The sequence below is a fragment of the Scyliorhinus canicula genome, chromosome 8 (assembly GCF_902713615.1).
Source record: "Scyliorhinus canicula chromosome 8, sScyCan1.1, whole genome shotgun sequence".
Taxonomy (NCBI): Eukaryota; Metazoa; Chordata; class Chondrichthyes; order Carcharhiniformes; family Scyliorhinidae; genus Scyliorhinus; species Scyliorhinus canicula.
The window spans coordinates 121,990,600-122,015,027 of NC_052153.1; the positions used below are offsets into that span (position 1 = coordinate 121,990,600).

General features: G+C 45.6%; 1 protein-coding gene across 1 annotated transcript in view; it reads left to right on the forward strand.

Annotated features, from left to right (window-relative positions):
• Positions 1-15,753, forward strand: part of pdzph1 (PDZ and pleckstrin homology domains 1) — a 103,229-nt gene extending 87,476 nt beyond the window's left edge. Inside the window, exons 11-13 of the mRNA XM_038805158.1 lie at positions 97-283; positions 6,630-6,765; positions 12,718-15,753. Of these exons, the coding sequence (XP_038661086.1) occupies positions 97-283; positions 6,630-6,765; positions 12,718-12,817 (423 nt within the window). The 3' untranslated portion in view covers positions 12,818-15,753. The remainder of the gene's footprint in view (positions 1-96; positions 284-6,629; positions 6,766-12,717) is intronic.
• The last annotated feature ends 8,675 nt before the right edge of the window (positions 15,754-24,428 follow it).

The window sequence follows — 24,428 nt, forward strand, 5'->3', positions numbered from 1 at the left end:
GAAGGGTTGGCAATGCTTTTGGTGGTGGGGCAAATGGTGGGGACTTTAACATTAATATATACCAATATGATAAATAGGAGATCCCTTAATTTACAGAATCATGTCTGGGTAGATGTGACCCACCATAATGCCAACCTTCCACCATTGGCCATCAAGAGCCCAGAATGTCTCGGTCTCCTTCATCTGGAGGATCGGAATAAGGATATCGGGAGTCAACATTACTGTGTGCTGAAGGATGCCTGTCTTTATTTCTATGCAGGGATTCGCTCGACACATGCACAGGGTGAGTAATGCTTTGAATGTAACTGATACATGAAAACTATTAAGCAATTATTGATTTCAAACAGTGAGATGTCATGCTTTTGTAATGGAAACAGGACTTTAGATCAGGAGCAGGCCAGTGTTACAGGCAGGGGTTTCATATAAAACAGCCTTGATTTCTCCTCCCACCACCACCTGTAAACACAACAGTGTTTTTGATTTTTCACTTTCCAGGTGGTGGCATATTTTCCCCAATTCTTCAGTGGAGGGATTCAATTAATAATCCCATAGCAAAATAGAGATGAGGGTGAGTTTATTTTATACACTCAAAATCCAGGAATGGGGGGGCGAGATTCTCCAATCCCACGGCAGAGTGTCCACGCCGTCGTAAACGCTGTCGCGTTTTACGATGGTGTGAACGGGCCACTCCCAGGACTAATTCTGGCCCCTACAGGGGTCCAGCACGGCGCTGGAGCAATTCGCGCCGCTCCAGCTGCCGATCCTGGGACGAACTGTGCGCTGCGGGATCCACGCACGCACAGTTGCGCAGGCGCCAACGTGCACATGCGCAGTGGCCTTCTTCAATGCGTCGATCCATGGTGCAGGACTACAGGGGCCGACGCGTAGGAAAGGAGGCCCCCAGCCACAGAGGCCGGCCCACTGACCCGTGGGCCCTGATCGCGGGCCAGGCCACATCGGAGGCCCCCCCCGGGGTCAGACCCCCCCCCCCCCAAGGCCGCCATCCGACCCTTCAACGCTGAGGTCCCGCCGGCCCAGAGCAGGTTAGAATGGCGCCGTTGGGACTCGGTTCTTTTTTTATGGCCACTAGGCCCATCCGGGCCAGAGAATCGGCAGGCCGGCCGCGTAGAGCGGCCCGTGACCGCGCCGCGCCAACCACACCGGCGCCAATGGCACCGATTCTCCTCTCTGCGGAGAATCGCTTGCTGGCGTCGGGGTGGCGTGGCCCGATTCTCTGCGGCCCGGCCCAGGGCTGGGAGAATCCCGCCCAGGGTTCTCATCGCTTCCCCGTTTTATTGCATTCAGACAATAAAAGAGGAACAAGCGAAAGAAAGAGGTTCAGGCCAAAGACTAGAGACAAAATTGAGACTTGTATTTTATTCAGGTCCAAAGTCCAGAATCAAAAGTCCAATGGTATATTCCTTCAGCGAGGTTAGCAGGCTGAATCTGATGCTCAGCAATCCACTTTTCCTGGCGCGCTGGCTTCACAATGGAAGAAGTACAAACGCTGGCGTTTCACTCCCAACTTTCCTCAGAAAAATCTACAGCTATTCTCCTACCTTGCCAGGGCTGGCAGGGCCCCAGAGTGCTTCTCGCAGCTTCATCTGCGGATACAGGCCAATGCACATCTGGTTGCGGCTCCGCGCATGCACGTGGCAGCGGCCTGCAGTGACAGCGCCATGCGTGATGGCGGACTCGGACTGCAGAGGCAGCTGCAAAATGTAGGCACCCCCCCCCCCCCCCCCCCCCCCCCCCGAGATGGCGCGCGCCCACGGATCCAAGCTGCCCGATCACTACCCTGGTCGCCCCCCTCCCCCCCCGATATTTGATCCCCCCGCCCCCAGAGAGGCCACGGACCGAGTCCGCAGCAGCCACGTGGTCAGAACCATATCGTCGGGAACGTGGCCATTTTTGCATGGAGAATAGCTGGGGGGGGGGGGGGGGGGGGGGGGTGGGGGGTCTGTCAATGGCCCCCTAGCCACACCGCGTAAATTGCAGGCAAGCGATTCTCCGGAGACCGAAGAGTCATGGGAGCGGCATCAGTGCTTTTTCTTGGTATTTGATTTCTGTAGTCGCAGGGAATATAGGACAAAAGGAATTCTGAGCAGAAGTAGGCAATTCAAGCCTTTGAGTCCGCCCTCACCGGGGCCATATATAGACCGGCCGCCTGTGGGCAGTATCCATCTGTACTACCGACTCTGGCTAGGCAAGTCATGACTAATGAAGCCTAATGTTCACTTGCTCTCTTTGCCTCTCGGTGAATTGAAGGTATATCACACCGGTTTAGCCCACACATAGAATTTTCTTCTTCACTGGGGAGCTTAACTCAGATCGGGCCGCACATTTTGAAAGAGTACCCCGGTCTGTAAGTGAACTTGTGGGACCCCCATGCATGGGCAATGTCATCCCCCACACACATGGGCATTAGCCCACACACCCCCAAGTGAGGACACTCCCCCTTCAGGCCCCCCACACCCCCTTACAGGCCCCTCCCTTCACCCTCCCAGAGGCCCCTACTTAATTGCCCGGTGCCGCCCCCCCACCCTTCAAACCCCACTCACCTCCTTTGATGGGCGTGGCCCCCCTCAGGCCTTGACCCTTGGCAGTGCCACCTGGACATCTGCTCACCCTGGCAGTGCACCTGCTGGTTTTGCTGTGCCACCTGGGCACCTTGGCAGTGCCATAGTGCCCACATTCCAGGGGAGGGCCAGGGGGCAACCCTCCGATGGTCTGGGTGATCCCCTGGGTGCCGATTTGCCTGGTCCATATTTGTGTGAACCTCTCTGGAACAGCGCTGGCTGAGGCCTCCCTGGAGAGGCTGGTGGGTTTCGGGTATGTACGTTTAAGTCGGATCAAAACAGACTTAAGTGCGCATAGCCTAGTCGCACCCTTGTGGGCAGGATTCTGGTCACACCACCACATGGGACTTGGGTAGATCCCGCGAGGCGTCATGGTGGCCTGGAAGCCCACAGGAGACCTCACCAGCCACGTTGGGCTCCCGTTCCGGCGAGACGTGACCGGTAGATCACACCCTAAATATAATCTTGGGAGAGTTTGGCGGGGTGTTTCCCGTCGGCATTTTGCATGAGATCCAGACATATATTCACCCACATTTAGTCATTTTTTGGGACTTTGGGGAGTTTCACACCAGTCACACCCACATTTTAAAAAAAATTCTGCAGTGGGGAACTAAACTTGCTGGCCAATCTGGCTCCTCACATGTCAGGGCAGCATTTTGAAAGGGCGCCTAATCTCAAAGTGAGCTAGAGGGTTCCCCATATCCCCCACCCACGGACAATGGCCCAACAGACATGGGCATCACTCCCCTCCCCCCTGAGAGAACACCCCAGTACTGGGTCGCCGAGGGCCCTCCCCCCATCAGGCCCCCCCTTCATCAACCCAACCTTCATGGCGGCCCCTCAAACCCTGCTTATCCCCCCCCAAACCTACATTGGACCATAAGATATAGGAGCAGAATTAGGCCACCCAGCCCATCCGCCGTTCAATCATGGCTGATATTTTTCTCATCCCCATTCTCCTGCCTTCTCCCCATAACTCCTGATCCCCTTATTAATCAAGAACCTATCTATCTCGGTCTTAAAGACACAGTGATTTGGCCTCTGCAGCAAAGAATTCCACAGATTCACCACCCTCTGGCTGAAGGAATTCCTCCTCATCTCTGTTTTAAAGGATCATCCCTTTAGTCTGAGATTGTGTCCTCTGCTTCCACTGGGCTAAATCGCTGGCTTTTAAAGCAGACCAAGCAGGCCAGCAGCACGGTTCGATTCCCGTACCAGCCTCCCCGGACAGGCATCGGAATGTGGTGACTAGGGGTTTTTCACAGTAACTTAATTGAAGCCTACTCGTGACAATAAGCGATTTTCATTTCATATTCATTTCCTACAAGTGGAAACATCCTCTCCATGTTCACTCTATCCAGGCCTCGCAGTATCCTCTAAGTTTCAATATGATCCCCCCTCAGCCTTCTAAACTCAAATGAGTACAGACCCAGAGTCTTCATTCCAGGGATCATTCTTGTGAACCTCCTCTGGACCCTTTCCAATCCAGAACATCATCCTTAGATACAGGGGGCCAAAACTGCTCACAATACTCCAATTGGGGGTCTGACCAGAGGCTTATATAGCCCAGAAGTACATCCCTAGTCTTGTATTCTAGCCCTCTCGACATGAATGTTAAAACAGCATTTGCCTTCCTAACTGCGACTGAACCTGCACGTTAACATTAAGAGAATCATGAACAAGGGACTCCCAAATCCCTTTGTGCTTCTGATTTCCTCAGCATTTCACCATTTTGAAAATAGTCTATGTCTCCATTTCTCCTTCCAAAGTGCATAACTTCACACTTTTCCATATTGTATTCCATCTGCCACTTCTTTGCCCACTCTCCTAGTTTTTCAAAATCCTTCTGCAGCCCACTGCTTCCTCAATACTACCACTGGGCTTGTGGAGTACCGAGCCGGTGAGAACGGCAGAGGTGCCATTACCAAAGCCTTCAGACTTGTGCCCTTGCAAGATGCTGCTTCCACTCACTCCCACACCGACCCCTCACCCCACTACCCATTTCCTAACCATCGATATATTAGCCGCCCAGTAGTAATGAATAAAGTTCGCAAGGACCGAGAACCCCCTCATCGCGCTCCCACTCAAGAAGGACCTTCTTCACCCTAAGGGCTCTCCCGGACCATATAAAACCCGAGATCGCCACATTAATCTTCCTAAAAAATGCCTTGGGGAATAAGTTTGGAAGACACTAAAACAGGAACAGCAATCTTGAGAGGACTGTCATTTTCACAGTCTGTACCCTCCCCGCCAGTGACAACAGGAGCACATCCCACCTGATGGGAGCACGTCCACCTAATCTACCTCCCTTCTTAAAGCAGTGTTGCATTAGCCACTTTCCACTCCTCTGGGACCCTTCCTGCCACCAGTGATTCCTGAAAGATCACAACCAATATCTCCACAATTTCCTCAGCTTTCTCTTTTAGAATCCTGGGCTGTAGTCCATCCGGTCCAGGTGATATATCCACCTTGAACTTTCAGTTCCCCTAGAACCTTCTCCTTAGTGATAGTCACTGCACTCACCTCTGCCCCCTGATTCTCCTGGAGCTCTGGCATCCCACTGATATCTTCCACTATGAAGACTGATGTAAAGTAACTATTCAGTTCCTCTGCCATTTCTTTGTTTCCTATTATTCCTTCTCCAGCTACATTTTCCAGTGGTCCAATGTCTATTTTTGCCTCTCTCTTACCTTTTATATATATATATTGAAAAAAACTCTTCCTATCTTCCTGTATATCTAGCTAGCTTACACTCATACTTCATCTTCTCCCCCATTATTGCTTTTTTAGTTGTCCTCTGCTCGCTTTTAAAGGAGTTGTAATCCTCTGGTTTCCCACTAAACCTCACCACTTTCTATGCTTTTTCTTTTGCTTTTATGCTGTCCTCGACTTCCCTCATCAGCCATAGATGCCTTGTTCTCCCCTTCGCACGTTTCCTCCTCCTTGGGATGAATTTCTCTTGTGGCTCCCGAATAACCCCCCAAAACTCCTGCCATTGCTGTTTCACTGTGTTCCCTGCTAGACTCCTTTTCCAATCAACTCTGGACAGCTCCTCCCTCATGTCTTTGCAGTTACCCTTATTTAATTGTAATACCGTTACATCAGATTACAGCTTCTCCCTCTCATACCTCCCCTTCACTTTACATGGGCATGGCCCTGACCTTTGGCAGTGCCAACCTTGTACCTTGGCACTGCCAGGATGCCTGGGGGAGTGCCAGGGCACTGCCCTTCCCCAGACCACCTGGGGAGTTCCAATGGCTTCCGGGTCCCCCAGAGTTGCTATCCTGCTGGGTCTCTGCTTGTAGAGGCCAGTACTAATTGGCATCCAGGTGAGGCCTCGTCACTGCTGGTGCGGCTGGTCACTCCTGGGAGCCAGGAGAATGCGGCCTCAACCCAGCCACGAATATTTAAATGAGCCTAATCCTATCATTACCTGGATCACTCCCAGCAAGGGACGATTTTACATGGCCAATCCACCTAACCTGCACATCTTTGGATTGTGGGAGGAAACCGGAACACCTGGAGGAAACCCACGCAGACACAGGGATAACCTGCAAACTCCACCCCAGCAGTCACTCAAGGCAGCATTGAATACGGGTCCCTGGTGCTGTGAGGGAGCATTGCTAATCATTGTGCCACATGCTGGCCTGCTGCTGCAGGTACATGTCCGGCCTAAGGACAATCCAGCACAAACCCCCTGCCAAACCATTTCCAGACAATTTCTTTGTCTGGGCATCCCATGGATGTACTGAGGAAGTTGAGGTTGCAATAGCTCATTAACATGCAAATACTGGGTCTACATGAAGAGCGTCTGTCCTCAATTTCCTTTTTGCTATGTCAAAGCACCTGGTATTGCCCAGGCCCAACACAGATGACAATCTATTCTCCTGCAATTAACACCACTCTGGATAAAAACATACAGGTGCCGGAGTTTCTATCTTGCTCAGGTTTCTAGAGTTAATGTGATTTAGGCATGAGAATTTTCTCTGAATTTATATCATAGATTAGGATTGATCTGGTCGTATTAATTTTTCTATTCTTTACCAACAGGGGGGATTTACTTACAGGGTTACACAGTGAGTGAACAGAGCCTTGGGTCAAAGCGAACTTTGATCGAAGCCAAACCACCTTCTGAAGAGTTTAAAACATTCTATCTGTGTGCAGACAATGCAGCTGACAACAAGCGGTAAGTACAGTGTACCTCATACACAAATCTGAAGTGAAATTTAGATAAGTTCAATCATGTCTCTTCAGACAGTGTTGTAAGACTTCTTACTGTGTTCAGACAGTGGATATGCAACCTGTATAAAAGCAAATTACTGCTGATGCTGTAATCTGAAACGAAAGGGAAAATGCTGGAAAATCTCAGCAAGTCTGGCAGCATCTGTAGGGAGAGAAAAGAGCTAACGTTTCGAATCCGATGACTCTTTGTCAAAGCTAACAGACAGAGAAAGTGGGGAATATTTATAGTGTGGAGTGAGAATGAAAGTTGAGTCATAGCCACAGAAACCCAGGGAAACCGGGTGCTAATGGCCACAGACACCATGGAGAAAGAGTGCTAATGGCAGTCCCCAGAGAGGACAAAAGATGTGAAAGGTCAAACAGCAGGGAAACTAACATCAGAAGATGAACTGTAGGTGTGGGGGGAGGGGAAGGGGGAAGCAAAGAGGAGAAAGGTGCAGGAAAGGTGGATAAGATTGGGGGGGGGGGGAATTAAATGTATATTAAGAAAGAAAGAAATGGTAAAAGAAAGTTAAAGTGAAATGAAAACAAATGGGTTGAGGTGGGGCTGATCATCTGAAGATGTTCAGGCCGGAAGGCTGTAGCGTGCCTAACCGGAAGATGAGATGTTGTTCCTCCAGTTTGCGTTGCACTTCACTGGAACATTGCAGCAGGCCAAGAACAGACATGTGGGCATGGGAGCAGATATGCAACCTGTGTCAGGTGATTATTAGACCATTGAAAACAACATAACTTTATAATGACTTTCAAAAAAATATATGGAATTAAGTCTAATGATGACCACAAAATTATGATCGATTGTCAGACAAACCCATCTGATTCACTAAATGCCCTTTAGGGAAGAAGATCTGCTGCCCTTGCGTGGTCTGGTCCACCTGCAAGTCCAGATCCAGAGCAATGTGGCTGACTCTTAAATGCTCTCTGAAATGCCTAGCAAGCCACTCAGTTATATCATACCACTAGAAAGAGCTAAGGTGATTCCACAACCAATGGATTAGATCTAAGCTCTACAAGCTTGCCGCATCAGTTGTGAATGGTAGTGGCCAATTAAGCAAATCAATGAAGGAGGAGGCTAAGCAGATATCTCCATCCTCAATTATGGGGAAGCCCACCACATAAGTGCAAATTTGCTACAATCTTCAGCCAGAAGTGCCGAGTGATTGGTCCATCTCGTCTCCTCTGGAGGCCCCCAGCATCACAGATGCCAGGCTGCAGCCAATTCGATTCACCGCACATGATGTCAAGAAACAGCTGAAAGCACTGGACACTTAGAAAGGCTATGGGTCTTGACAATATTCCAACAATAGTATTGAAGACTTGTGCTTCAGTACTTGTTGCGCCTCCAGGCAAGCTGTTCCACCCTATCCAGCAAAGTGGAAAATTGCACAGCTGTGTCCTGCACACATGAAACAAGACAAATCAATCTTGGCCAATTACTGTCCAATCAGTGTACTCAATCATCAGTAAAGTGAAGAAATGGTCACTGGCAGTGCTATCATGGGGCACCTGTTTAGCAATAACCTGCTCACTGAAGCTCAGTTTTGGTTCCGCCAAGGTCACTCAGCTCCTCACCTCTTTATAGCCTTGGTTCAAACAGGGAGAAAAGAGCTGGATTCCAAAGACGAGCTGAAAGTGATTGATCTTGACATCAAAGCAGCATTTGAGTATGGCATCAAGGAACCCAACCGGGTGGCATGGTGGCACAGTGGTTAGCACTGCTGCCTCACAGCGCTGAGGAGCCGGGTTTGATCCTGACCCCAAGTTACTGTCCATATGGAGTTTGCACATTCTCTCCGTGTCTGCATGGATCTCAGTCACAATCCAAAATATGTGCAGAGTAGGTCAATTGGACATACTAAATTGCTCCATAATTGGAAAAAGAATTGGGTACTCAAAAAAGAAACCCAATCAAAACTGAAGTCAGTGGAAATCGGAAGAAAACACTGCATTGGTTGGAGTCGTCAAAGACCCCTCCCACCTGGGTTATTCTCTCTTCCAACCTCTTCCATCAGGCAGGAGATACAAAAGTTTGAGAACACACACGAACAGATTCAAAAACAGTTTCTTCCCTGCTGTTACCAGGCTCCTGAATGACCCTCTTTTGGACCGAACTACACACCATATGCTCACCCAATGCCTGTGCCTATATATTTACATTGCGTCCCATGTTTTTTCATGTATGGAACGATCTGTTCTTAAAATGTACACAGGAGACTTTTTAGCTTAATATGTAGAGGATCCAACAAGGGATGGTGCAGGCTGGCCCTAATTCTGGGGAATGAATGTAGTTGATGTGTTGGTATTTTAGTGATAGGTAACACAATATGGTTCAATTTTAATTTGTTATGGACAAAGAAATAGACAAGTTGCAAAAAAGGTTTTTGGACTGGGAGAGAGTAGATTTTAACAAAATAAAGCAGGATCTGGCTATGGTAGACTGGAGAGAGTTATTTGTGGATAAATCTACAAAAGAGCAGGGGGGGGGGGGGGGGTTATTCAAAAGAGGAAATAGGGAGGGTACAGGCCCAATATGTTCCCTCTAGGGTAATAGAAGGTGTAACAAATCCAGAGAACCATAAATGCCCAGAGACATTCAGGATACAATGAGAGGAAAGGAGAGGCTTTCAACAAGTATAAGGGGAGCAAGCCTGCAGAGGTATTTGTGGAGCACAGAAAGTGCAGGATGCAGCTTAAGAAATCAATTGGGAGAGCAAAGAGGGCATATGAAAAAGCTCGAGCTGGTAAAACGTAGGGAAAATCCCAAGATATTCTGTAATTATATCAATGGGAAGTGGATAACCCCGTAAAGAGTAGGGCCTATTCAGGACCAAGGGGGAAATCTGTGGGTGGAGCCAGAGGACATTGGTAGGTGTTAAATTAATATTTCACATCTGTCTTCAGCCGAGAGAATGAGGAGATAGTTATGGAACTCAGGAAGAGAGACTGTGAGGTTCTTGAGCATAGGGAGTGACAAGGTATTGGAGGTATTGGCGAGCTTAAAAGTGGATAAATCTCCAGGTCTGGATGAATTGTGTCCCAGGTTGCTGTGGAAGCGAGGGAGGAGATTGCCGGGGCTCTGACCCAAATTTTCAGTTTCCCTCTGGCCACAGGTGATGTGCCAGAGGACTGGAAAACAGCTAACGTGGTCCCACTATTTAAGAAAGGTTGCAGAGACAAGCTAGGGAACTACAGTGAGGGCTTAAGTGGGTCGTTGCAGACTCAATGGGCTGAATGGCCTCCTTCTGCACCGTATGTTCTATGTACAGACCAGCGAACCTCACGTCAGTGGTTGGGAAACTACTGGACAAGATTCTGAAGGAGAGAACCTATCTCCACTTGGAGAGGCAAGGTTTGATCAGGGATAGTCAGCATGGTTTTGTCAGAGGGAGGTCATACCGAACAAATTTGATTGAATTTTTGAGCATGTAACCAAGTGTATAGATGAAGGTAGTGTAGTTGATGTAGTTTACATGGATTTCAGAAAAGCCTTTGACAAGGTCCCACATGGGAGATTTATTAAGAAGGCACATGGGATACAGGGTGATTTGATAAGGTGGATTCATAATGGTTTTGTGGTAGGAGACAGAGGATGATGATAAACGTCTGCTTTAGTGTCTGGAAGCCAGTGACCAGTGGCGTACCACAGAGATCTGTGCTGGGGTAGGATCAGGAAGTTTGCGGATGACACAAAGATAGGCCGGGTGATTAACAGTGAGGCTGAGTGTCTTGGGTTACAGGAAGATATCGACAGATGGTCAAATGGGTGAATAAGTGGCAAATAGAATTTAACCCTGAAATGTGTGAGGTGATACATTTTGGAAGGAGTAATTTAGCAAGGAAGTATACTATGAAAGGTTTGACACTGGGAAGTTCCGAAGAACAAAGAGACCTTGATGTATCTGTCCATAGATCTCTGAAGGCAGAAGTACCCTCAATAACGACGCAAGAGAGTAGAACGGTAAAGAAGGCTTTAATAAGCTAAGAATTAGCCTGATGCCGAGACGGGTGCTTACTGATTCCGCCGACAGAGCGGCCCCTTATTTCCAGCTCCCTGGTGGGCGGAGCCGGAGACGGAGTCCCCCAGGGTTCCAAGCCCGGTCTTAAAGGGGGCATCACCTTACATGATGATAAGGGTACAGTAATACAGTAACCATTCATCACAGGCAGGTTAATAGGGTGGTAGAAAAAGCATATGGGACACTTGCTTTTATCAATTGGGGCATAGATTACAAAAGCAGGGAGGTCGTGTTGGTGTTGTATAGAACTTTGGTGAGGCCACAGCTAGTGTGTGCAATTCTGGTCAGCACATTATAGAAAAGATGCAATTGCACTGGAGGGGATGCAGAGAAGATTCACCAGAGAGGCATGGGCAGGGTGGTGAGGGACCAGCTGTACCCTTTAGTTGAAGGATCAGTTACGAAGGGATACAAGTTCAAAGTGAGGGGTGAAATGGAATGAAAATCGCTTATTGTCACGAGTAGGCTTCAAATGAAGTTACTGTGAAAAGCCCCTAGTCGCCACATTCCGGCGCCTGTTCGGGGAGGCTGTTACGGGAATCGAACCGTGCTGCTGGCCTGCTTGGTCTGCTTTCAAAGCCAGCGATTTAGCCCTGTGGGAGGTCTAGGGGGGATTTGAGGGAAAATGTTTTTACGTTTTACAGAGAATGGTGACGGTCTGGAATGCACTGCCTGGCAGGGTGGTAGAGGCGTGATGCCCAACATCCTTTAAAAAGTACATGGATGAGCCCTTGGCATGTCATAACATTAGAGGCTATGGGCCAACTGCTGGCAAATGGGATTAGATGGGTAGGTCAGGGCCTTTCATGTGTCAGTGCAGACTTGATGGACAGAAGGTCATGTTCTGCACTGTAGTATTCTGCGATTCTCTGTGATTCTGTGACTGCAAGCAGAACAATACTTTTCACAGTACCTTGGTACACTTGACAATAAGTCAAATCAAATCATACACAAAGGAAAGTGGTCGTGGTTCTTGAATGCCAATCATTTCTGGTCCAGGACATTAATGGAGGAGTTTCTCAGGATTGTGTCCTAGGCCCAAACATCTTCAGCTGCTTCATCAGTTTGATTGGCACTCCTACAAACATTCACATCCTCCTCCACCAATGAACAGTGGCAGCTGTGAGTACCATCTACAAGATGCACCAGAGGGGCTGGTTTAGCACAGGGCTAAATAGCTGGCTTTTAAAGCAGACCAAGGCAGGCCAGCAGCGTGGATTCAATTCCTGTACCAGCCTCCCCAAACAGGCGCCGGAATGTGGTAGCTAGGGGCTTTTCACAGTAACTTCATTTGAAGCCTACTTGTGACAATAAGCGATTTTCATTTCATTCATTTCACTGCAGCAACTCACCAAGGTTCCTTAGACAGCACCTTCCAAACCCACGACCACTACCATCCCGAAGGACAAGGGCAGAAGACATATGGGAACATCACCACCTAGAAGTTCTTCTCCAACCCACTCACCACCTTCACTTGGAAATATATCGCTGTTCCTTTACTGTCACTGGGGCAAAATCCTGGAACCCCCTCCTTAACAGTACTGTGGATGTACCTACACCACGGACTGCAATGGTTCAAGAAGGCAGCTCACCATCACCTTTCTCAGGGGCAATTAGGGATGGGCAACAAATTCTGGCTTAGCCAGCAACGTCCACATCCCATAAATGAATAAAAAGATAATTTTACTAAAGGTCTCTGCGAAACCAGACAAGATTTAAATGATCAAGATTTACCTTTAAATTAATTGGACCCTAGGAATAAAACTGATTTTTGCAAAGAAGCCACAACATTTAATAGCCTGCTGCTTAGAAATTGAGGCTTTGTGCATGCTGCTAAGGTCCGATAGTAAGAAAACTAATATCTGAGTTTGTCTCTCCAGCTGGATTGTGGCTTTAAAAGCATCTATAAGCAAATGGTTGCCCTTACACAAAGCCATCCATTACTTCATGAACAACCCTCCAGAGCAGAGACGGATGTGAAGCAAAATTCTTCCTAAACAGCAGTCTTCTGTAAATAAATGTGAAAGGAAAAGCACTTCATCACAAGAATGCTAGTGGAAATCGGGAACTATCTCCAAAAATCTGAATAGATCAACTGAAAATTTCAACATTGGGGTTGAACCAAAACAGGTCGATTGAGTTAAGAGCCCGATGAACCTTGTGCTAATTGAATGATTGAGCACACTCAAGGGCTGAATGGTCTACTCCTGTTCCTATGCATTTACAGATTGTTTTGCTATTAGTGTTTGTGAGTCTGCATCAGTTAGATGTATTGCAAAAATACTAAACACCCAGAATCTTTAGTAATGTTGCAGAACAATGAGATTAACTTTAACACCTCAAAAATGTGTGGCTTGGGTCAAGTCAGACGTTAACATTTTAATCCCTTTCAATTTGGGTCTTAACCGAAGTGGAATAGCAATTTCAACATTTTAATGAAAGTGAAAGGCTCTGATTACACCTGCTTTGCAGGCTTAACCCTGGGAAAACCTGACAGCTGAACGGAAGAGAGGACAGCTCCAGAGTGAAGGGAAGTTAGGGTTAGTCACAGCACTGTTTGTGGGGCAGGGGCAGAAGAAATGCTTCACCGTTCTGGCCCCAAGCTCCCATCCATTAGAGCCCAGACAAGTAATTTTGTCCTCTTTATATCCCAGTCATTGTTTCAAGAGATAACAGCTTTACTGCTTTCTCTTGCTGGGAAAATTATTACATTTCTTTTTGTAGTGGGGGTGGTGGTGGGTGAAATAATACAAATAATGTTAATGAAATATCTAATCACTAACATGCTGTGGGAGTTGCTCTACATCTTGCCCCTCCCCTCTACAATTTTGCAACATTCCACCTAGCATGATGAATGATAACTGATTAACCTTACCTACAGGGAGAAGAAGAATGTGTAGAACATAGAACTATTCTCACCTGTTCTGAGAAGCCCTTGGACTCTATCCAATTTATTTAATCTCCTGAGGGAGATAATTAATAACTTAATACCTTCAATTTTTAAAAATAAATTTAGAGTGCCCAATTAATTTTTTTTCCAATTAAGGGGCAGTTTAGCATGGCCAATCCAGCTACAGTGCACATCTTTGGGGGGTTTTAGGGGTGAGACCCACGCAGACACAGGGAAAATGTGCAAACTCCACACGGACAGTGACCCGGGGCCGGAATCGAACCTGGGTCCTCAGCGCCATGAGGCAGCAGCGCTACCTTCAATATCATAAAGCACAGTACTTTCCCCCCAGCTTGAGGGTAATCTACAAATACCCAAGATACTAGTTAACATTAAAAGCGGAATTACTTAACACAGTCGGGTCCAATTCTACAGTTGATATCTCAATAGTACCAGCAATATTATAATCAGGATATTTCATTTCTACACTTATAAAGTTTAGGCCCATTATTAATCAGATATACCTGCTGGTCCCTTTTTAAAACTTTACTTAAAAATCAATTAATGTTTGGAGCACTGAGCGTTGAGAGGCGATTGTGCTTTAGGGCGATCAGTGAGGTAACCTCAAATCACTTCACCAGTGCATCTGTGTTTATGACAAACCTGTACACTCCTGACCTCGATTAGTTGTAAAACTGGTCTATGGAGTCAATTTTCAGCCAATCAGAGGCTACGTTTTGCAACATGGCTTTCACTTCCAAAAGTGAAAATGGGCCCCTCGATGCTCAGGGAAATATTGAGGAAATGTTGAAGGCTGGTTTTTTAAAAAATTAAAACATAGTTAGAACAGGGTACACCAATTTGGAATAGAGTTAAATAATAAAAAATGGGAAGAGAGAATGGAATAGAGGAAAGAAAAGATCAAACAGTGAAGTTCCAAATTATTATATTTTTGTAGTTTTGGATTAGCATCCCAGAGATAGCACTACTCCTGGCATTTTTGAAAGTAATTTTATTGATGGTTTGATTCAATGTTAGAGTGTACAAGCTGACAATTTCTTAAACACGCAAGAGCCTTTGCACATTCCCCAGGTGTTTGTGTGGGTCTAACCCCCACAAACCAAAGATGTGTAGGCTAGGCAGATTGGCCATGCTGAATTGCCCCTGAATTGAAAAAAAACAATAATTGGGTACTCTAAATTTATTTTTAAAAAGTAAGAACCATTCTGGCAACCTGGAATTCCCCAGAGTGTCCATCAATTACTTCACCTTGTAGCTGGCACACTGAAGATGTTTCTAAAGCTAAGCACAGAAACGCAGGCTGAATCTTAATAACCAAATCAGGTGGGTTGGGCTTGTGTGGGGCTTTTTTTTTATTGCATTGGATTATATTTTTGAAAATTATAGGTCCATTTAGAGTTTGAGATGAATATTTGAGAATAAAGTAATAGAGAGGATGATTTTGAAGTTGTTTGTAAATAATACATCAGCGAAGAATAGTAATGAGACTCCATGAGATGTCAGCAATCTGAACTTCCGGAAGCTTCTTTTACAGTCCTTTATGAAATATGAAATCAATAACAGGAGGTACCAGTTTCTCACTTTAGCATTAATATTGACCATGCACAAAATGCTGCAGTGTGGAGAAAGCAGAGAACCACCAAAATCAACCAGATAACTAAGTATAATTAGAGGTTGCAAGATTGCAAGGGAAGTCTGTTGGATAAAGGGCATGTTCTGCCCACAAACCTGGCTCAGTTGTCAAGTAGATGTTTGATGGTATCAATGTGTATCCTGCCAAGTGAGCAAAGATCGATGTTTAAATTAATAGGTTGCAAAAACAGTGTGGCAATGCAGTTTTTTTTGTGAAGATAGGATAGAAAGATGATTGCACTGTGATTATTTATGTTCGTTTGTACATAAGATTTTTTGTACCTTTTTCACTATTGTTTTGCTTCTTCTCCACATTGCTCTGAATAACATTCTTGGATATTGGAACAGCAATAAAAATCTTAATCAAATGGAATCTTTGTTTCTTGAACTAGTAGACTGAATATTGGTACACCAAGGATTGTTTCTTTATTATTATCTGACTTCACTGTTCAGAATCTGGACATATTATCTCGGTTTATGCTCACCTGATAAATGGGATCGCAAGAATTATGGTGATATTAACTTCTCATATTTCATAATAAATATAGTTTTTTCCTATTAATTCATGCTATCTTTGGAAAGGAACACTCTTCAAGTCATAGTGTTACCTGTGGACTCAGAAAATCTGTCCGCTGTCACTATCTGAAATACCATAGAGGCTGGTGTATAAGTTCACTTCGGAAGCCTTGAAAAATTCCTCCAAAAACAAGGGTCAATTTACACGCCGAGTATAAAGGTGAAGCACGAGCTGACTTCCTATCGTGTTATATAGGGGAAGACATGCACAAGGTGGCTCCCACTAGGGTGCTGTTCTTTCAGTCCTTTTTGCCCAGTTTCTGGGGGTATTTTAGTTTAAAAACCCACTTGTTTAATGGAATGTGATGCCGACATACAGGAAATTCCCAGGAAGACCAGGGGTAAAAAGCCTGAAAGCAGAGGTTCGTCGACTGAACCGCAGGCTTCTCGGGGTTCATTGGTGGAGAAAATGGCGGAAGCTGCGTCTGTGACCCCGGCCACTCCACTAATGGCAGAGGTGCCTACCGGCACCTTGGCCACCAGATTTATGAAGCTATGGTGGATAGTGCCGGGGAACTTCCGCAAGTTGTTGGAAGATGCCCTGGCTCCCATTTGGTTGGAGAAGGCCAACGCAACAGTACAAGTGCATGGCGCTGCGATACAAGGCATGGAGGTGTCTCTTTTGTGGCATAGCGACCAGATTTCCTCACTGGAAGCGGAGATGTCTCTGAAGGCTGAGGTGAATAAAGTGCTGACGGCCAAAATGAATGATTTGGAGAATCGTTCAAGCAGGCAAAACTTTGTGGGGTTGACAGAGGGGATGAAGGTCTAACTCCCACAGGGTATTTGGAAAGATGGTGGGGGAGGGTGGCCTCATGTTCCCTCTCAAACTCCCAACAGAAGCCCCACCCCAACGAACCACCGTGAGCAGTTATTGTGAGGTTTCACAGCTTCCAAGAAAAAGAACGAGTCCTGGGATTGGCAAAGGAGCACCACAGCTACAAATGGGAAGGTCTCACCATCAAGCTTTGTCAGGATGTGGGAACAGAGCTGGCAAAGATGTGGGCGGCGTATAAAAGTGGAATCTGATTTGGGGTGGTGTACCCAGCATGGCTAAGAGTGAACAAAGAACAAAGAAAGGTACAGCACAGGAACAGACCCTTCGGCCCTCCAAGCCTGCGCCGACCATGCTGCCGCTCTAAATTAAAATCTTCTACACTTCCAGGGTCCGTATCCCTCTATTCATGTATTTGACAAGATGCCCCTTAAACGTCACTATCGTCCCTGCTTCCACCACCTCCTTCGGCAGCGAGTTCCAGGCACCCACTGCCCTCTGTGTACAAAACGTGCCTAGTACGTCTCCTCTAAACCTTGCCCCTCGCACCTGAAACCTATGCCCGCTAGTAATTGGCCCCTCTACCCTGGGAAAAAGTCTCTGGCCATCCACTCTATCTGTGCCCCTCACAATTTTGTAGACCTCTATCAGGTCGCCCCTCAACCTCCATCATTCCAGTGAGAACAAAGCGAGTTTATTCAACCTCTGAGGTGGGGGTAAAAGGCTATTTTTTTGATGTGCCGGAGGAGGTGGATTCTTTTGTAAAAATCATGCGGCAGGTGCAGATTCATTGAGGTTTGTGAGGCTTTTTTGGATGTTGGGGGTGTGCATGTGGATATGGTGAGTTGTTGGGGTTCCTTGTTCATTTGCATTTCTTTGTTCTTGTGAGGGTTGAATGTTTTGGGAGTTGGACTTGGGGGGTGGGGGGGGGGGGGGTGGTGTTAATTCCATGGGGGTGGGGTTTGATCTATTTGTTATAACTGTTTTGAAAAGATATAGTTCCCTGTTGGAGTACTATGTTTTAAGGTTTTTTATACTTTTGGGTCCTTTTTCTGTTAACATTTTTTTATCACTCTGGGCGGGAGCGGTCTTGCTAGCCAAAGAGTTAGTTAATGGGAGCGACGGGGTAGGGGTGACTGCAGCTCATCATAATAGTTTTGTTTTAGACAATGAGTTGAGTGTTTTTGTTCTGTTTGGGGTCAGGTTTATTAGAAGTAGTTTTAGTGGTTTGTGTTCACCTTACTGTGAACAGAAACCACTGTGGGCAGGCGAGTTAGGGGACAGGAATTGCTGCAGATACTTCTTTGTTTAGCCTTGCAAGTGGGTTTGGCGATAATCTTGGGTGGAACTGGTCGCTGTACTTTTATGGAAATGTTGGATAATCCCTCTTGGTGGAAATGGCTGACTCCGGATCGAAGGGGGGAGGTGGCAGGCCCCCCAACTCATTTGGTCACCTGGAATGTCAGGGGGTTGAATGGCCCAGTGATAAGGTTGAGGGTATTTGCTCACCTTAAAAGTTTGAATACTGATGTGGTGTTCCTGCAGGAGACTCATCCTCTAAAGGACCAATATTTACCTTAGCCACTCTTTTTTGTTTTATATATTTGTAGAAACTTTTACTATTTGTTTTTATATTCTGAGCAAGTTTACTCTCATAATCTATCTTGCTCTTTATAGCTTTTTTAGTAGCTTTCTGTTGCCCCCTAAGATCTCCCAGTCCTCTAAAACTCTTGTTTTTGTGTTGTTCCTCGTGTCTTAATACATCTTGTAGTCTCAAATGTGGAGAAGATGCTTTATTGTGAATTTGTTCTCTCTTCAGAGCTTAACTTACGGCTACCTCAAATGCTGCCTGCTTGTGTGTCTGTGTCCTGCTACCAGTTCAGCCTTCCGTGAAGTGTGTCATCACTTCCTGTCCCTGTGTATATATAGCTCTCCCGTGCTCCCTCTAGTGCTTGCTCAGTTGTATTGCATCTAGTCAGATCTACAATCACCACAGTTTTAATGTCAGAAGTGTAGCAGGTAAGGCAGATGAACTTAGGGCTTGGATCAGTACCTGGGAATATGATGTTATTGGTATTACTGAGACTTGGTTGAGGGAAGGGCAGGACTGGCAACTGAATATCCCAGGGAATAGATGCTTCAGGAGGGATAGAGAGGGAGGTAGAAGGAGTGGAGGAGTTGCATTACTCGTCAGAGATGATATCACAGCTGTGATTAAGGAGGGCACGATAGAGGATTCGAGCACTAAGGCAATATGGGTGGAGCTAAGAAATAGGAAGGATGCAGTAACATTGTTGGGATTTTACTTCAGGCCTCCCAAAAGTGAGCATGAAGTAGAAGTACAAATATGCAGACAGATTATAGAAAAATATAGGGTGGTTGTGATGGGAGATTTTAACTTCCCCAACATCGAATGGGATTCGTGTAATGTTGGAGGCGCATATGGAGCAGAGTTTGTAAGGAGCATCCAGGAGAGTTTTTAAGAGCAGTATGTAAATAGTCCAACTCGAGAAGGGGCCATACTGGACCTGGTATTGGGGAACGATCCCGGCCAGGTGGTTGATGTTTCAGTCGATGATTACTTTGGGAATAGCGATCACAATTCCGTAAGTTTTAGAATACTCATGGACAAGGACAAGAGTGGTCCAAAAGGAAGAGTGCTAAATTGGGGAAAGGCAGAGTATAACAAAATTCGGCAGGAGCTAGGGAATGTGGATTGGGAGCAGCTGTTTAAGAGTAAATCCACATTTAAAATGTGGGAGTCTTTTAAGGAAAGGTTGATTAGAGTGCAGGACAGACATGTTCCTGTGAAAATGAAAGATAGAAATGGCAAGATTAGGGAACCATGGATGACAGGTGAAATTGTGAGACTTGCTAAGATGAAAAAGGAAGCATATGTAAGATCGAGGCGACTCAAAACTGATGAAGCTTTGGAGGAATATCGGGAAAGTAGGACGAATCTCAAATGCGCAATAAAAAGAGCTAAAAGGGGTAATGAAATACCTTTGGCTAACAGGGTTAAGGAAAATCCCAAAGCCTTTTATTTGTATGTAAGGAGCAAGAGGGTAACTAGGGAAAGGATTGGCCCACTCAAAGACAAGAGAGGGAATTTATGCGTGGACTCGGAGGAAATGGGTGAGATTCTTAATGAGTACTTTGCATCAGTATTCACAAAAGAGAGGGACAAGACAGATGTTGAGGCTAGGGATGGATGTTGAAATACTCTAGGTCAAGTTGTCATACGGAAAGGGGAAGTTTTGGGTATTCTAAAAGACATTAAGGTGGACATGTCCCCAGGACCGGATGGGATCTATCCCAGGTTACGGAGGGAAGCGAGGGTCAAAATAGCTGGGGCCTTAACAGATATCTTTGTAGCATCCTTGAGCATGGGTGAGGTCCCGGAGGACTGGAGAATTGCTAATGTTGTCCCTTTGTTTAAGAAGGGTAGCAGGGAAAATCCAGGGAATTACAGACCTGTGAGCTTGACGTCAGTGGTAGGCAAACTGTTGGAGAAGATACTGAGGGATAGGATCTATTCACATCTGGAAGAAAATAGACTTATCAGTGATAGGCAGCATGGTTTTGTGCAAGGAAGGTCATGTCTTATAAACCTAATAGAATTCTTTGAGGAAGTGACAAAGTTAATTGATGAGGGAAGGGCTGTAGATGTCATATACATGGACTTTAGTAAGGCATTTGATAAGGTTTCCCATGGCAGGTTGATGGTAAAAGTGAAGTTGTATGGGGTTCAGGGTGTACTAGCTAGATGGATAAAGAACTGGCTGGGCAACAGTAGACAGAGAGTAGTGGTGGAAGGGAGTGTCTCAAAATGGAGAAGGGTGACTAGTGGTGTTCCACAGGGATCCGTGCTCGGACCACTGTTGTTTGTGATCTACATAAATGACCTGAAGGAAGGTATAGGTGGTCTGATTAGCAAGTTTGCAGATGATACTAAGATTGGTGGAGTTGCAGATAGCGAGGAGGACTGTCAGAGAATACAAGAAAATATAGATAGATTGGAGAGTTGGGCAGAGAAATGGTAGATGGAGTTCAATCCAGGCAAATGCGAGGTGATGCATTTTGGAAGATCAAATTCAAGAGCGGACTATATGGTCAATGGAAAGGTCCTGGGGAAAATTGACGTACAGAGAGATCTGGGAGTTCAGGTCCATTGTACCCTGAAGGTGGCAACGCAGGTTGATAGAGTGGTCAAGAAGGCATACAGCATGCTTGCCTTCATCGGACGGGGTATTGAATACAAGAGTAGGCAGGTCATGTTACAGTTGTATAGGACTTTGGTTCGGCCACATTTGGAATACTGCGTGCAGTTCTGGTCGCCACATTACCAGAAGGATGTGGATGCTTTGGAGAGGGTGCAGAGGAGGTTCACCAGGATGTTGCCTGGTATGAAGGGTGCTAGCTGTGAAGGAAGGTTGAGTAGATTATGATTGTTTTCGTTGGAAAGACGGAGGTTGAGGGGGGACCTGATTGAGGTATACAAAATTGAGAGAGGTATGGACAGGGTGGATAGCAACAAGCTTTTTCCAAGAGTAGGGGTGTCAGTTACAAGGGGTCACGATTTCAAGGTGAGAGGGGGAAAGTTTAAGGGAGATGTGGGTGGAAAGTTTTTTACGCAGAGGGTGGTGGGTGCCTGGAACGCTTTACCAGCGGAGGTGGTAGAGGCGGGCACGATAGCATCATTTAAGAGGCATCAAGACAGGTATATGAATGGGCGGCAACAGAGGGAAGTAGACCTTGGAAAATAGGAGACAGGTTTAGATAAAGGATCTGGATCGGCGCAGGCTGGGAGGGCCGAAGGGCCTGTTCCTGTGCTGTAATTTTCTTTGTTCTTGTTCTAGTCTCCCACTAATCTTTGCCACTTTGTATGCTTTTCCCTTCAATTTGATACTCTCCCTTATTTCCTTAGATATCCACGGTCGATTTTACCTCTTTCTACCGTCCTTCCTTTTTGTTGGTATAAACCTTCGCTGAGCACTGTGACAAATCGCTTGGAAGGTTCTTCACTGTTCCTCAACTGTTCCACCATAAAGTCCTTGCTCCCAGTCTACCTTAGCTAGTTCTTCTCTCATCCCATTGTTTAAGCACAAAACACTAGTGTTTGATTTTACCTTCTCACCCTCCATCTGTATTATAAATTCAACCATATTGTGATTACTCCTTCCGAGAGGATCCCTAACTGTGAGATCATTAATCAACCCTGTCTCATTACACAGGACCAGATCTAGGACCGCTTGGTCCCTCGTAGGGTCCATTACATACTGTTCTAGGAAACTATCGTGGATACATTCTAGAAACTCCTCCTCAAGGCTGCCTTGACCGACCTGGTTAAACCAATCGACATGTGGTTACCATGTTGTTCCGTTAAAGAGAGTAATGAGTGAAGATTCTATGATTGCACAGAAAACGATTGTGGGTAAAAGCTTTTCGAGATTGCCCTTTCATACAGGCAGTGTTAAGAGAATGGAAAAAATTAGCTTGAAATACAGAAATTATTAATGCTTAAAGCATATTGATAAGGCCATTTCCTGTTGTCCAAAGCCAGGCTTTTTAACATTAGCTACCACTTGAAGGAATACATGAATGTTTGGTCTTGTCAACATGTGGTACAACAGAGATTGTTAAGCTGAAGGCAAGGATGCATTTGATTGCGAACTAAAGAAAAAGCTGGAACTTATTCAGAAGGTCAGTCAGTCTGCATCTGTAAAAATAAATGAATGTTCACACTGATATGTCCACTGACAGCAGAATATTGTCGCAAAGTGTGTGCATGCAATGCCAGTATCCTCGAACAATAATTATTCACTATCACAAGGACACAGACATCTATTAAACACTACTGATTCCATAGTTTCTTGATGACTTTGGTCCTTGTTTAAACACTTTCAATGTGCATTTTGTTTGTGTTCTGATGGACAGTTTCAATTAAAAGTAAAGCAAGATTCAGGTTACAAAAATTAAATTGAAGTTTTTCTAAATGAATATGTGCTTTGATATGGATGAATCAAGTCACTGATGAAATAAGAAAAAAATGGAAACACATTATAACCAGGCTGTTCCGAGCAAGGGTCTGATAAACATGCACCTCAGGTTGGACACGTTTTGGTGGATGGAATTAAATATTCACACAGTTCTCACATTTCATTCTGCTCATTTTTCTTCAAAAAAAATGAAACAAAAGTTTTATCATGGACGTCATTCTGGCAGAAATGTACAATGGAATCCTGAGGCATTAAACAATAATGGATGGACTGAATGAGAAATAGACATGGACAGTGGAGTCCCAAAGACACTCAGTGACCCAGGCAAATAAATCAGTAAAATGACTTGAACAGGCATTAAAAGAATAAATATGATTTTTGGGGTTGGAAAAATGGGGTCATCTTATTGGCTGAGATTTATGGTAAGACAGATTTCATACATAAAACAGCAGTGGTTTCTGGTGGGGTTAGCATTAAAATAATTGGTTCCAATAGGATTGTTCTTATCTCATAATGCTGCGCAATGATTTCCAATTAAAGTAGGAGACTGAAGATCAGTTAATAGCATTGAAAAGTAAATGATTCTAGAAAACTAAAGAACTGAGCAGGAGAGAACACTGAACTGTTGGTGGTACTGGATATGTTTGAGAGCCCAGGGGGTTGGTCTTGTCATTTGTTTTGAATTGATATCCACCAATCAGTCTTGGCAGATTCCACCAATTTCTTATAGAATCATAAAATTTACAGTGCAGAAGGAGGCCATTCGGCCCATCGAGTCTGTACTGGCCCTTTGAAAGTGCAGCCCCACTTAAGCCCGTGCCTCCACCCTATCCCTGTAACCCAGTAACCCCAGCTAACCTTTTTTTTGGACACAAAGGGCAATGTATCATGGCCAATCCACCTAAACTGCACATCTTTGGACTGTGGGAGGAAACCAGAGCACCCGGAGGAAACCCATGCAGACACGGGGAGAACGTGCAGACTCCATACAGACAGTGACCCAAGCCGGGAATCGATCCTGGGACCCTGGAGACGTGAAGCAACTGTGATAACCATTGTGCTACCCCTAAAAGATATATATAAAAAGTCTAACAAAATAGTTAAGAAATCCACTTTAATGACAATCTAATATAGTTTTGACACAGAAACACAACACAAAATAGCAATACACACAAAACATTTTAACAATAATTATACGACTTACAGCAGTTTTTTTCAAACTTTCTAGCCCGGGACCCATTTTTACCAACCCGCCATCCTTCGGGCCCCACGCCAGCCAACCTTCACGACCCACACTGGCCGATCTTCGCAACCCAGCATTTTCACTTAGCTCTTTAATGTGACAGGTGAGCCTGCTTGGTCCTCATGATCTCACTTGCTTTGTTTTTCAATGTTACTTTTCTGATAATTGCTTCAGCTGATGATTTAAGATCTCACTGCATCCATTGAAAAAAAAAAGGTTTGTCCTTCAACTCATCATGCTTATAATGTCTGAAGTTTTGAGGGTTTTAAACTTTCATTTTCCAGTGCTTCCCTGCATATAATACACATGAATTTTGAACCCTAGATTGCAGTGGCACAATTAATAAACCCATACCTCAAGTAATTATCTTTATGCTGCATTGTTTTCAGCTTCTTCTTCATGGGTTGTTCATCAGAGGCCCTGGAGTTCACACCACCACTGCTGGCAGCTGCAGA